The sequence below is a fragment of the Schistocerca cancellata genome, chromosome 8, assembly GCF_023864275.1.
Source record: "Schistocerca cancellata isolate TAMUIC-IGC-003103 chromosome 8, iqSchCanc2.1, whole genome shotgun sequence".
Classification (NCBI taxonomy): Eukaryota; Metazoa; Arthropoda; class Insecta; order Orthoptera; family Acrididae; genus Schistocerca; species Schistocerca cancellata.
This window is the reverse complement of record NC_064633.1, coordinates 330,754,332-330,770,241: the sequence shown is the minus strand read 5'-3', so window position 1 is coordinate 330,770,241 and position 15,910 is coordinate 330,754,332. Positions and strand designations below refer to the sequence as shown.

General features: G+C 43.4%; 1 protein-coding gene across 1 annotated transcript in view; it reads left to right on the top strand.

Moving 5' to 3' along the window:
• LOC126095015 (acetylcholinesterase-like) overlaps positions 1–15,910 on the top strand; it is a 123,276-nt gene that overhangs the window by 89,473 nt on the left and 17,893 nt on the right. The window contains exon 7 of the mRNA XM_049909674.1: positions 4,547–4,728. Coding sequence (XP_049765631.1) covers positions 4,547–4,728 — 182 coding nt within the window. The remainder of the gene's footprint in view (positions 1–4,546; positions 4,729–15,910) is intronic.

The following is a 15,910-nucleotide window of genomic DNA, read 5'->3' as shown; positions in this document are numbered from 1 at the left end:
ACTGTAAAGAATACAGAACAGACAAAAATGTTCTTCGTTTTTTTTCCATCTTAAGGGATTTGCACACACATTACGACAACTGGTTAATGTGCTCAGTATGGGGTGTGACTACCTCTTGCAGCAATGCACAGACCAGACAATGACAGGCCATGCTGTGAATGATGACACCAGTCCCGTGTTGAGGCAATAACGCCCATTCTTTCTGTAGAAACTGCTCACAATCTTGGAGAGTGGTTGGTGACTTGATGCAAGCCATCTTCCTAGTGAATTGCAGGCATGCTACTCGTCTATGGGATTCAAATCGGGAGAGCGAGCAGGCGACGCCATGTATGCAACATCTTCCATTTCCAAGAAAAATCAACCACCTGTGCTATATGAGGTCGAGCATTATGGTCCACCAGTAAGAAGTCTGGGCCCACAGCACCTCGCAACAACCGTAAACGAGATCCCAAGATCTCGTCACGATACCTGAGAGCAGTTAAACCTTGCCGATTCACCTGTACAATTTCGTGAAGAGGGGTTCTAGAGTTAACTGTTACACTATTAGGGATCCTCCACGATACCAATCTCCTTCCACAATATTTGGGCCCCGAAATCGTGTTCCACATTCCCTCTATGTGCGAATCCCTCGCGAATCACTTTCCAGTCCACTGTTAGAGTGTCCAAGTGGCATGTTGATGATTCCATTCTAGACGTACTCTACTGTGAAGACGCGTAAGAAGTACACATACAACAGGTCTCTGACAATAAAGGCTGTTCTGCTGAAGCCTTCTGCAAACCCGTTTACCTTGACACAACACGTCCAGTAGATGCTGCGAGGTCATATGCCAGTTGCCGTGCAGTATTAAGTCGGTACTGTCCTGCCCTTACAACAAAAATACGGTCATCTCTTCTGAAGTCACACGTGGTCGCCCTGCCTTGGTCTTCGGGATACAGTTTCGGTCTCTATAAACTGTCGCCACATCCGAGGAACAAAGAACGATTCACATCAAGACATGAGGCCAAATCAGTTTGCGACTGTCCTGCTTCCTTTCTTTGTATGGCCTTCCACTGCAGAGAGTCTGGTAGGAATCTTCTCTGAGCCATCCTGCACCACCTGTGACTGTGTACACAGCGATTGTGGATATCGGGCTACCCGGCAACACTACCTAGTTTCGTAGGTGCCCTGACAACATCGTTGGCACGGTTGTCCGTTGACTGGAATGCCATCTTCCGCGCAGAACACCATCGAACGGACATCTGGTTGACAGTTCGTATGATTACATCGTGAATTAGACATAAGGCGGGGAAACAGCTTTAATTTTGGAATAAAGTGTATATTATGAACAGAAATGGTATTGTAATATTCTCTTGAGACACGCGAGAAGTTTTAAGTCCAGAGATTTATGCTCGTTAAGAATTACATACTGAGTTCTAGTTGCTGGGAATTCCTCAATCCAATCACAAACATGAAGTAATATTTTATACGCTGATATTTTGTTCATTAAGCGATAGTACGGAAATGTATCGAGTGTCTGTGTCAATAAACACGACATCACCTGGGCGCTGGTATATACTGCCTTTAGGGTCTCGTGGAAGAACATAGAGAGCTAGGTTAAACACGTTCATGATGCGGAATCCATACAATTATCATTAGAGATAAAGTTGGAGACAAAGTTATACATACTTAAAACAGTACTGAGATTAAATTTTGTGTAGGCTGTTCCTTCTTAGAATGGTTGAGATCGCGAAGGAACCCTTCTGTCCTTCCTTCCGTCACTTCCCTTCATCCCTTACCCAGATCACATGATTTCGTGATGTACTTCTGTTTGTCCACTCTAAACTGTAATTTCTAATTTTCCTTCAGAGGAGGTCGCTAATATATGGTGTTCTGCGAATATTTTTGTTAATAACGCTCTGTTGACCTTTCCAACATCCCAACGCCACTACCACTACACCACCAGGTGATGTGTAACAATACGTAGTATTTCTAATGGCAGTACGCAGTCAGTTGGCCGCCGGGCTAGCCGCGCGGTCTGACACACTGCTACTCTAGCGGGAAGGCGTGCCGGTCCCCGGCACGAATCCGCCCGGCGGATTAGTGTCGAGGTCCGGTGTGCCGGCCAGCCTGTGGATGGTTTTTAAGGCGGTTTTCTTTCTGCCTCGGTGAATGTGGGCTGGTCCCCCTTATTCCGCCTCAGTTACACTATGTCGGCGATTGCTGCGCAACCACTGTCTCCACGTACACGTACACCATAATTCATCAAACACGCAAACATTTGGGATTGCACTTGTCTGGTATGAGACATTCCCATGGAGGGGGGGAGGGGGGGCACTGGCGGCCGAAACGCACAATAACCCTGGATTCGGCGTGGGGCGGCGGTGGGGTGAGTGGACTGCTGTAGCCTGTTCTGGGGTTGTGAACCACTGGGGTTCTATGGCGGGCGAAGCCTCTCTGTCGTTCTAGGTACACGGTTCAACCCCTAATTCACCCAATCAGTTGAGCAGCAATGTCAAGACTGAAATTATGTGACATCATATTCTTTGTGAAGTCTTATTTTGTCTGGTAAGCAAACTGTTATGACACTATATTAATTGTAATGTTGTTCAGATGTTGTGTTTGCACTTTTATGACAATTGGTGATGCTTTTGCCAGATATTCTGAGCAGAGACTATGCCCGAAACGCATAAATGAAAAATTCTCACTCTGCAGCGGAGTGTGCACAGATATGAAACTTCCTGGTAGATTAAAACTCGAACTCGGGACCTTTGACTTTTGCGGACAAAATTTGTTTTCTACTCAAAACTGTATTTGACAAAATAACGTTACAGAAATATATCACAGTAACATATGAACAAAATAATCAGTTAATGAATTGTTATGCACATTGTAACGTTCTCACACTCGAGTGTTATGCGTGGATAGGTAAAAGTTCCGAATTCGAGTCTAGTCCGGCACACAGTTTTAGCCTGCCAGGAAGTCCACATCAGCGCACATTCCGCTGCAGAATGAAAATTAATTCTGGAAACATTTCCCAGACTATGGCTAAGCGACGTCTCCACAACATCCTTTCTTCCTGGAGTGCTAGTCCTGCAAATTTCACAAGAGATCTTTTATGCAGTTTTGAAAGCTGGAGATGAGGTATTGGTGGAAGTAAAGCTGTGAGGACAGATCGTGTATCGTGCTTGGGTAGTTGAGTTTGTAGAGCTCTTATCTCCGAAAGACAAAGGTCCCGTGTTCGAGACTCGGTCTAGCATACAGTTTTAATCTGGCTGGAAATTTCAAGAGAATTGTGTACACTTATTTTCAGCGGTCAAAAATCAGTGGAAAAGGCATGTTCAGTATTCACATAATGGTCACAGGCGTCCAGTGCGACTTTTTGTTAGAACTTAAACTAGATTTGATTCAAATTATTCAGGGCGTTTTAGAGTTATGACTGTACGTCATCAGTTTTTGACCTCTTCTAACAAATAGGAGCCCTTGGGGAAGGAAGGGCTTAACGTCCCGTCGACATCGAGGTTATTAGAGACAGAGCAGAAGCTCGGATTGCGTCAAGGGTGGGGAAGGAAATCGGCCGTGCACTTTCAAAGGAGCCATCCCTGCATTTGCCTGGAGCGACTTAGGGAAATTACGGAAACCCTATATCAGGATGGCGGGACACGGGTGTGAACCGTCGTCCTGCCGAATGCGAGTCCAGTGTGCTAGCCACTGCGCCATTTCGTTCGGTAGAGGCTCCATTGGGTGTCGTCCCCTTACGATAATGGTGTTCTAATACTGTGTCGTATACATACCATGTTAGGTTGAATTTAATCCAGAGCGGTACCGGAACACAAAACCATAAACTCTCTCTCTCTCTCTCGCCTCGCCTCGCCTAGCCTCGACCGCGTCACGTCGCAATTTTCAATTCTGGGCGCGTAGTGAGTACGTAGAGTACCCCACGAAGTGTGAAGTGGTACTGAGGGGCTCCATCTCATTTCGTGCAGCCTACATAACGTAATTGCATGTGTTTCCTCCTTCATGAGAATGTTCGGCCGCACACTGCTGGTGGAACAATGACACTTCTCCAGCGTTTCACCACGCACCATACAGCCCGGACATGGCTCCCTCTGATATTCGCCTCTGCTCACATGAACCGCCGTCTGTGAGGACATCATTTTGGAAAACACAGTGAACTCCAGACCAGAGCACGAAATTGACGGAAAGCACAGGTGGCTGCGTTCTATGACGAAAGTACCACGCTACGACAAATGTCTAAGCCAGGCCGTCGACTAGTTAGAGAAGCAGTTGGAAGGTTGTAGCTAGACGTGGCAAATAAAACATTTTTTGTTTTAACTGTGATTCCCACTTCGCGACCGATCGGAGGGGAAAAAAGCAGTCGTACTTTCACTCTCTCTAAAATACTTTAGATAAAGCCAAATGTCTGAGAATTTCTGTGCAGAAACGAAGCTGCATGTGAATGTTAAAAAAATAAAATAAAATAAAATACACCGTATTGAACTTCCTCCCAATTATTTTGGTTATAAAGCTAATATGAACAGTGTAGTGTATCCGTCCTCTGCTCTGCAGGTGACGGCTACCTGACAGACCCGGAAGTCCTGAGAACGTTCAACGAGAATTTCGAGGTCGCCACGGCGCCGGACATCCATCTGCCAACGGAGGAGGAGCGGATAAACGCCACGCGGGAGCTCCACGACTTCTACTTTGGGGAAGGAGACATCACGCTAGACGATGCGCAGTCGCTTGTCGACGTGAGCAGACTCCAGCGAATCTTTTCTGCTCTTTGTTGCACATCTTCTGTGGGACCTTGGTCTTCATTTCTTTCATACTAGACACTGATGGTAGTTTCTACTCTTATTATCTTATTATACTCTTATTATCTTATTGTATTAGATACAGGCTCCCAGGTAGATGCCATTTTCCTTGACTTCCGGAAGGCGTTCGACACAGTTCCGCATTGTCGCCTGATAAAGTAAGAGCCTACGGAATATCAGACCAGCTGTGTGGCTAGATTGAACAGTTTTTAGCAAACAGAACACAGCATGTTGTTCTCAATGGAGAGACGTCTACAGACGTTAAAGTAACCTCTGGCGTGCCACAGGGGAGTGTTATGGGACCATTGCTTTTCACAATATATATAAATGACCTAGGAGATAGTGTCGGAAGTTCCATGTGGCTCTTCGCGGATGATGCTGTAGTATACAGAGAAGTTGCAGCATTAGAAAATTGCAGCGAAATTCAGGAAGATCTGCAGCGGATAAGCACTTGGTGCAGGGAGTGGCAACTGACCCTTAACATAGACAAATGTAATGTAGTGCGAATACATAGAAAGAAGGATCCTTTATTGTATGATTATATGATAGCGGAACAAACACTGGTAGCAGTTACTTCTGTAAAATATCTGGGAGTATGCGTGCGTAACGATTTGAAGTGGAATGATCATATAAAATTAATTGTTGGTAAGGCGGGTGCCAGGTTGAGATTCATTGGGAGAGTCCTTAGAAAATGTAGTCCATCAACAAAGGAGGTGGCTTACAAAACACTCATTCGACGTATACTTGAGTACTGCTCATCAGTGTGGGATCCATGCCAGGTCGGGTTGGCAGAGGAGATAGAGAAGATCCAAAGAAGAGCGGCGCGTTTCATCACAGGGTTATTTGGTAAGCGCGATAGCGTTACGGAGATGTTAAGTAAACTCAAGTAGCAGACTCTGCAAGAGAGGCGCTCTGCATCGCGGTGTAGGTTGCTGTTCAGGTTTCGAGAGGATGAGTTTCTGGATAAGGTAACGAATATATTGCTTCTCCCTACTTACACCTCCCGAGGAGATCACGAATGTAAAATTAGAGAGATTAGAGCGCGCACTGAGGCTTTCCGGCAGTCGTTCTTCCCGCGAACCATACGCGACTGGAACAGGGAAGGGAGGTAATGACAGTGGCACGTAAAGTGCCCCCCGCCACACACCTTTGGGTGGCTTGTGGAGTATAAATGTAGATGTAGATGTAGATTATCCCACAGATGGTGTACATATTACATGCTGTCTGGAGGATAGTATGACCAAGTATCGTATACAGGCTGACTTTTCAGTGTGTATGGAAAGTCAAAGGGCATACAGATAATGCTTAAATGAATGAAAACTTATGTGGCATTTTTTACGAAAACCGGTAATAACTACTATGTTATCAGTGCTTTTCTGTAAAGACTAGTCAGGAAAACATAAAACTAACGCTAAAGCAAAATGTTAGCTTTATAAAGATTTCACCTAGCTTCTTCGATTAAAGGAAGTACTCTAGTCACAAAATACACGAAACGTTAAAGTAATGAAGCAAACGAAAGATAGTTTTTCATACATCGCACTTTCTCCAAGCTTCACTGGTCGCGCTGCTTGACGAGTTCTGTCGATTGAATGTGGCAGAGTTTTTTCCTCGCACTCGTCTTCGGCATATTGAAAGTACGAGTCGGGAAGCCTCTCGTATGGCAGGTTGTTTTCACCACTGCACGTTTCCAAAGGCTGGCGGTATTAATAAATGATTTTGACGCTGATTATGGACTAAACGGTCAACTAAAGACAAAAATTTTTGCTCGCGCAGTGGGGGTCCACGCTGTAGATTTTTGGCGGAAACGCTGAGATAAAATCATAATAAGCGTTTTGTATAAATAAGTAATTTTTAATCATCAATCTCTTCATTGCCTATACAAGCAGTACTGTAGTTACAGAATAGATAACTCACAAGTTTACCGAATGTAGAAACGGTCTATGGGCTCATGAACTCGAAGCAAGTATGTCAGGTGATGCTGCATAGTATCGCCATCGATGAAGTCAACATGATCAACAGTGGCATCTTTCATAAAATAGATATCCGCCTGAGGCAGATCACAGGCTCACATGCGCGATAATTTGCCCGATCGGCTAGCTACGCAATCGCTTTGCTACATTTTTTCATTCCTTTGGACGCCGTCGTAACTCTCGCTTTCTTCGGCATTGGACTTTATAGGCTTTTTAGATCGTTTCGATGCGAGCTTTCCTCTGACTTGTGTCTTCTATATTTCCGTGCACGTTAACGACTGGTATAGACGACATCATTCACTGTTTTGTAGTTTTCTAAGTAATTACCGATTTTTACTTATACTCCGGCGAATATTTTTAGCTTCTCACATTGAGTCCTGTTAGTGCTCCGCAAGCTCTTAACAATGACACCCGAATCAATGTCCAAGCTAAACGACTTTCATGCTAAACCAATGTGTAACTTCGCATCAACTTAATCCGTAATAATTACGCGGATGAACCTACACTGGTACCATGATCTATCCATTGCGGGTTCAACCATTGTTTACACCTCGTAGTTATTAGTAGAATCTGCCGATATTTTGTCACCCAAGCAAGTTCGACTGACGACTGAATACGAGCGGTCTATGGCGCTGCAGTCATGGACTGTGCGGCTAGCCCCGGCGGAGGCTCGAGTCCTTCCACGGGCATGGGTGTGTGTTTGTCCTTAGGATAATTTAGGTTAAGTAGTTTGTAAGCTTAGGGACTGACGACCTTAGCAGTTAAGTCCCATAATATTTTACACAGATTTGAACATTTGACGACTGAATAGTTGTTTTCGCGTCAAAAAGTCAAGGAAGGAATATTTTTGTCTGAAAATTATCTACGTTTTCTGCTGGCGACATTTCCGTACGCACCGGAAAGTCACCGTGTGTAATAGTGTGCCGCATTGAATTGTGGAGGGGGGGGGAGGGGGGAGGAAGGGGGGAGAAGCTGTAGTCCCATTGCAATTACTCGACAGTTGGTGGTCTGTCGCTTGCCGTTAGACTGTTACCACATCGGTTGTCGACTATTGCTCGCTTATAGGCGACACGCAAACACAGCAATATACCCGAGAAAACGGTGGTCAACGGTCTGCGGCAGAATTAAAATCACGGTCGCTTTGTTCACGGGGATTAGACCTAACATGTACGAGCAAATTCAAGAGAGAAAAATTTAATAATCGAGAAAATACACTGTCATTCTATACGTGTTGGACTAACCTTGCTTATTTGTTCAGCAACATAATTTACAGTGTGGGACATCATATGGTGGACCAACATTACTGAGTCTCTTATACTTTCCATTCCGGCCCTGCACATGGATACACTTCCTACAAGAATATTTTGGTTTCAGTACTGAAAGCGTCCGCTCCTGGTAGCTGAGTGGTCAGCGCGACAGAATGTTAATCCTAAGGGCCCGGGTTCGACTCCCTGCTGGGTCAGAAATTTTCCCCGCAGACGGACTGTGTATTGTGTTGTCATAATCATCAACATCTCATCTTCATCGACGCGCAAGTCGCCGAAGTGGCGTCAAATCGAGAGACTTGCACCCGGCGAACGGTCTACCCCACAGGAGGCCCTAGTCACACGACACAGTGCTGAAAGCAAACTGCAGTTTTTCGTTATCTTGGTTACATGAGATTATGCTCACTTTGGGCGCACGACCTGTCGCATTACCAACCAATGTGCAGTCCTGGTTGCCACTTGGTAGCAGATTACGGGTGACACAGGCAGATACCAAGCGAAAAGGAAAGATAGGAACAAAAAAGTCAGTACGATGACGCGCCAAAGTTTTCGAAATAAAAAAAAATATTTAAATGAATTCTTTGAATAAAAATTGTAATCCAAGTCTTTTGATTAGATTTAGAAATGACAGAAAAATTCGTGGGGTTTGTATAAAATCTAACCCATGATCTGCTACACATCAAGTATATGCGCTAACCACTACGCTCCGCTATCACGTGGTTGGAGATTTTGGTAGTTACTTTCTTCCAGTTACAATAAGTGAGAATGACAAGGCACGAGATAACCTAACATACTACTTTCTTTTAGATACTAGCAATGACTAAACGACCAAGGAATGAACAACAAAAACTGTTCATCAGATTTACAAGTCCTTGACGCTATAACGCAATACTCTCGTTTCTTTAGCCGCTACTCTGTGGCGAAATATTAATGTCACCACAAAGTTTTATTTATGACTCTAGTGACTCAGCTGCAACGATGAATTGCAGGCTCCAAAAATTCGGCTTCACTTAGTGTCATGCGAAACTGATCTGATGTAAGACGATCTCTGTGATTATAATCAATGTACATGTGATAGTGAATGGCGTTTTGTGCGAAAGGATCGAGTAGTGTTTGGTTGGTGCTTTGGATGAAACGTGTATATTTCATTAGAATCTTTGTGAATGTATTGTTTAAGTGTGGTTTACTTGTGTTTATCATGTGTGATGGAATAAGAAATAAAAGGACCAGATTTGGGATCCAAACACAGGAAGAAAGGAAGCTGGACAAATAATTGGAAGTGAACTGACCAACTGTAATGGCAATTTGGCAACAGCAAACAGTTTTGGTGCGACCTTGAGAGTCTTGATAGGAGGAAACCAGCTCCAACGCATGAAATGTCAGCTATAAAGTAATTTTAATCGGACTGTAGTTACTCTGAAGAATTATTGTATTTACCAAACGCAATTGGATCCCTGCCACCGAAAATACTCGTAGTTGCTGTTATGAGATCACCAGCTTACATGCAGCAACTATACAGCCCCGTCACTGGGACAAATAAGGCTAGCAACAGCTATGGAAAAAAAGATGGCAATACAGATTGGCAACATCTTGCAATGATTTAGCGATAGAATTTTTAAACTACTTAGCTGCATTATGAAGATTGTGCGTGGCAATATAGGTCAGTGTTTACATGCACTGTTCTGTCTTTAACACTGGCATAGTCCTAGATCCAGTGAATGGTGACTGACATCACTTGTATAACATCCAGTTTGGAACCTCTTGGCGGCAACTGTAGAGGTGTCGTGAGTATCTCGCAACACAGTCCTCTGTTGAGGTACTGCAGTATTGTGTCGAGGTTCTGACTACCACCGAGGGCAGGCCGCTGTGGCCTAGCGGTTCTAGGAGCTACAGTCTGGAACCACGCGACCGCTACTGTCGCAGGTTCGAATCCTGACTCGGGCATGGATGTGTGTGATGTCTTTAGGTTAGTTAGGTTTAAATACTTCTAAGTTCTAGGGGACTGATGACCTCAGATGTTAAGTCCCATAGTGCTCAGAGCCATTTGAACCATTGTGAACGAACGAGGCCACATAGCAATCGGTTTTTCTAATTTTTTATATTTATGTTACGTGAAGTCCAGAACTGAGACATCAGTTCCCTGAAACATGTCGATACAACTGTAACAAATTATCTATAAAATCGACTTTGAAGTTTCTGAGAGCATTTAACACGCGAAAGTAAGGTAGAGTTTTCGACAGACAGTGTGACTCTGTGGTGAAATACTCACCTGTTCCGAAAGGTTAAATTTTGAAACAAAGTGTATTTTTACGAGCATTTAGTGAAGCATGATACACATAAATATCGAAAAAATCAGTAGCGCTCGAGACTGCTTATCATTCGAACGTTCGATCAAGCCTCGTTTTGTGGTCATTACTTTTTCCGTTTTTCTTCTGTTCAGTTCGAATGCCTAAGATTTTAAATATAAAATTCACTGAATATATGCTAATTAACACATATAATTGCCATTCTTATGACAGATGCACATCTTTTTATTTGTAATTACGTGTCTCAAACAAAGATAAAGTTTTCGTAGCAAATACAAAAACTTAATTACCAATATTTTATAAAAGATTGTTAGTAAGGATTCTTTAAATTAAAAGAAACACTACAAATTAAATTGATTTTACACTTCACAGCCAGGAATAGAACCAGGGCCACCTACGTGGCACGCGAGCATTCTACCCATCGAAAGAAAAATGACCCTCATTTAAGATATTAAAAACTCTCGGAAATCTTCAAAGTTGATTTTCTCGTAAATTTTTGAGAGATGCATGGCCTTTGATGACTGATTATTGAGTTCTGAAGTTAACGTACCATAAATACAAAAAATTACAAAAATTAAATTGCTGTGTGGTTTCTTTTTAAGTGGAGCTGTGTTTGTGCTTACGTCCACGTTTCGTGGATAGATGTATACTTGGGGGTTATTTGTGTGGCGTAAGTGACTATTACAACGCCATCTATCACAAAGCGAAAAACTAAAACATTCATATTTCTTTACGTACTACACGAATATGTAATAAAAAAATGGGGGTTCCAATTTAAAAAAACGCAGTTGATATCCGTTTGACCTATGGCAGCGCCATCGAGCGGGCCTACCATAGCGTCATCTGGTTTCCCGCTTCAAGCTAGACAAGTTTTGTTCTTCGCAATTTTTTCGTTTGACGCTTATTTCGTGAGGTATTTGGCCCGGTATACCCGAAAATCACAAATGGACGACAATGATTATCGAATTGATTCAGTCGCTGTGTGTCAAACATCAGATTTTGGCACTTTCTGTAAGACATGGTTAGTTTCCATCATTAAATTGAATTTTTTATTTATAATGTCTTTAGTTATGGAGAACAAATACAGTAACAACAACTAAAAAAATCGAGAACCCAATATAGAATGAAGAGATATGTGTACTCTCAGTACAGAGGTAGATTTATATTAACAGAGCAACGAGCAAATATTGATGTTAAAATACTGAAAGAGATAAAATTACTAGCATTCAGGACAATTCCTAACTTAACAAATTTAGAACGTGAAAAGACACAGGTGTGTAGTTCATTCTGGTCTCATCTTTTTCTGATCCATGGCCGTGGCAATGAAATGTGATTGCCTATTTTATCAAATAACTGAGGATAGGAAAAAATGTGAGAGATGATCCTGATTATTACTGTATGAGAGATGGACTACTTTACGTGATCATCTTATGCAGAATGCCCATTGATTACACGGAGGGAAACTGCCGCATCCTCTTACGTATTTGAATCTGCCGATGGGCAATTGACAGGATGTCAAAACTAGCTATCTTTCTAACAGAGATTTCAGCTCCATCTGGCCGCGTGGTGACCGTCAAGCAACTGTTGCCTGAAATCTAGAAATGCGGATACATTTATACTCTACCATTCACTGTGGAGTGTGCCCACACGGCGAAAAGAGCTCTTGTTCAATTGGCGGCTACATTAGAGAAAGAAGCGACTCCCTTAAATCTCTTCGGCGACAAGCGAAGACACAACACAGCAGACACGGATCGAGGGCTAGGTTCTGTGGGATTGGGAAGGGAGAAGTAGGAGGGGCGGACGATTGAGGAGGGGAGGGACTGAAAGGGAAGAACGGGGCAAAGCGGGAAGAGAGCTGGAATTCACAGTTTCTTACTTTCTCCTCTCCCCCACCCAAAACATAATTCTCTGTCACTCCTGCTTTTAATGTTCCTAGAATTTAATAATAATAATGGTAATACATATAAAATGTTTTAATGTAATGATAATAACTAGCTTACATTAGTATTAGGGTACTGGTGAGCAAAACGCAAGGGTAAAAGCAACTTTCGCATGATATTTCACTGTGAAGTAACGTAGGCCGACCTCGATGAAACTTGGACCATACATAAAAAGAATTCCTGCGGTCTAGTACAGAACGTTACTGAAAGAAATACGCAATGACACGAACAGAGTTGACACGTCTATACAAAGACGATTATTACATTCATGTCAACGCTACTCATGATGGTCTCCTGAACAATTCAAACGGCGCGCTATGGTTCTTAATATGGTGTATGATCACTACGGAGGACAGGGGTCGCAAGGGGGGTTTTTATTTTCTATTGTTTAAGTAGCCTCGCAATTTTGGCCGAGAGCAGTCCAAAGTACGAAGGAAAGCGGATGTCTTGTCTTCTTCTTCCTCTTCGTGGATTCCAACTTCTTGTATATTCTTGAATGCCCCACTCCTCTACACTTTGCTGTACCAATTTTTGCGGAATTCTTCCTTCAGGTGTTGCAGTTCGTCTGACAGGTTTTCTTCATCGCAGATGACGCCTGCTCTATATACCAGGGTGGTCAGCACTGTCTGCTATTGCACTGGATCGTGGCAGCTTGTTGTAGGCACACGTCTATATGTGTCTTCTTCCTATCCAGGGTGCTCGGAAATTCCCATTACAAACTTCTGTGACTTGTAGAGAGGAGTGAGTAGATAACATTTTGAACAGGAACCCATGTCTCGAAACGTACCGTTTCCGTGTTACAGTCATTTAAAACACGTTTCCTATATGAGCATGCAGCAGGATAGTCATGGTGGGAGGTAAGCATGTTGGGAGGCGGATACGTCGGATCAGCTGATGTCATTTGACGTGTATCTTGCCTCTCTGACCTGGTTCGTGACTTATTCACGTGGCTGTGAGTGCTAGCGCAACACGGTTTGAGTACACGTTTCCAGCATATACCGGCATGGTCCTTCTCAATAGCGAAGAGACAACGTCGGATTTCATCGCATACCCTTTTTGCCACAATTTCGCAACGAGAGCTATGAGCACTTGTTCATCTTCGAAACTCTGAAACAGATCTCTTGTACTGCAGGGAATTTGCTTCTCATATTTTTGGAGTAGATAGTATGGAGCAAATAAAGAAAAAAAAATATACAGTACACGTGGGGTCTACAATGCACCCTTCAAGAATTATGAGCACTTGTTTATTTCACTAGTGTGGGACATATGTCTTGTATTGAACAATTGCTTATCGATCTTTAGGTATGCCTTTTAGAGTCCATGCCGGCCGTTGTGGCCGAGAGCTTCTAGGCACTTTAGTCCGGAACAGCACTGTTGCCACAGTCGCAGGTTCGAGTCCTCTCTTGGGAATGGATGTGTGTGATGTCCTTAGGTTAGTTAGGTTTAAGTAGTTCCAAGTCTAGGGGACTAACGACCCCATATGTTAAGTCCCATAGTCCTCAGAGCCATCAGAGGCATTAGAGTCCATAAAAATGTGTGTGAATTCCTACGGGACCAAATTACTGAGGTTATCGGTTTCTAGACTTAGACACTACGTAAATTAAATTAAATTAACTTATGCCAAGAACAACACACACCCATGCCCGAGGGAGGACTTGAACCTCCGGCGGGAGGGCCGCGCACTCCGTTACATGGGGCCTTAAACCGCGCGGTCACCCTGCACTGCTTTAGGGTCCATGTTAACAGATTTTTTTTTATTGTCATGGTGTAAGGAATCTGTCCCTAAAACTTGTCGGTGTTTTTATGAGGCACTCTAAGATCGGCTGTCATTCCATCGTCTATCCTGGCAAGGATGGATGAAGTGAAATTTTATGGAAAGTAGTTGAAGGACAGTGAAAATACAAATAGGTGACAAAACGTTCGACATTCACGCATGATCACAGAAGGTGGATGTCGGAGGCTTACCCGCTCTGTACAGCAGGATAGGCGGCGACTTGCGGCAGATCTGACAATAGAGTACAAAGCTGGTGCATGGACAAGTGCCTCGGAGCACATCGCTAAGCGCACGCTGTTGATCATGACGCTCCGTAGCTGACAACCCGTATGTTGACTCAACGACAGTGTCAGTATTATTGGATTGGGCTCGATCATTGTAGTGAGAATCAATGAAAATGTGTCACCTACTCGGATGAATCACCTTTACTGGTACACCAGATCGATGGCCATGGCGAGAAACGCCATCATCCTGAGTGAACGTTATTGCGAACCACATGCATCCCTGCATGACTGATATCTTTCCCTGCGACGATGGCATCTTCCAACAGGATAACAATTCGTGTCATACGCACACAATCGTTCTACAGAGGATTGGGTAGCGTGTTAATGACGTTGATATATTGGTTACCATATTCGCCTGACATGAATATAATAGAACACATCTCGGACCGAGCGAGGTGGCGCAGTGGTTAGCACACTGGACTCGTATTCGGAAGGACGACGGATCAATCCCGCGTCCGGCCATCCTGATTTAGATTTTCCGTGATTTCCCTAAATCACTCCAGGCAAATTCCGGGATGGTTCCTTTGAAAGGGCACGGCCGACTTCCTTCCCTAATCCTATGAGACCGATAACCTCGCTGTTTGGTCTCTTCCCCCAACCAACCAACGCTGTCGGAGGCTAGCTCCGTAGACCAACACGTTATTAAGCTGTTCATCATAATGTTTTGGCTGATCAGTGCAGCGGTAGCAGAGCAATGTGGAAAGAGATATGGTCGGCGTGTGAAGCTCTATAACCGAGACGCTGCAACACACTTCCAATTGTAGCACCACAACAGAATGTTTTGATTATAAAAGTTGAAAAAAAAAAATTCGCAACGATCAAAAACTGGACCAAAGGATAAATCTATTAAAAATGTTTTGTATTAATTCTGATTTGTTTAACTAAAAAGTAAAAGATTTATAAAACAATAATTTGCGTGTTGGATACATTCAGATTCACTAATGGCGAATTGGCGAATCTGTTACGAACTTTGATTTTATGTACTGTTAATTTATCGGTACTTAATGAAGGGCATAGGGACTTTCAAATTATGCCACATAACGATTAATTTTTGTTTCAAGTCATCAATGTCGATTTCTGGAAGATAGTACATTTGCCTAGCTCAAATAAATGCTAATTAATGGCTTTCCTTTAATTATTCAAGACGGCTGTAACATATCATGCTTATCATATTGGCTACTACATGCGAGTGAAGATGTACGTATGTCATCGAGACATGGCCAACGCCCACTCAGGATTTAGTACAGGTAACTACGTTGTCCAAGCAGCAGCTCCCTGTACCACGTATCGGCCAGAGAAATTCTCCAGTGGCATCACTACTGCCTACTGGCAACGAGGTAGAGCACACATATGACATGACCACAGAGTTAGCTCGCAACATTTCTGAATTGACCCAAAGACATGTAGGTAGCATAATTATAATACACTCCTGTAAACTGAAATAAGAACACCGTGAATTCATTGTCCCAGAAAGGGGAAACTTTATTGACACATTCCTGGGGTCAGATACATCACATGATCACACTGACAGAACCACAGGCACATAGACACAGGCAACAGAGCATGCACAATGTCGGCAC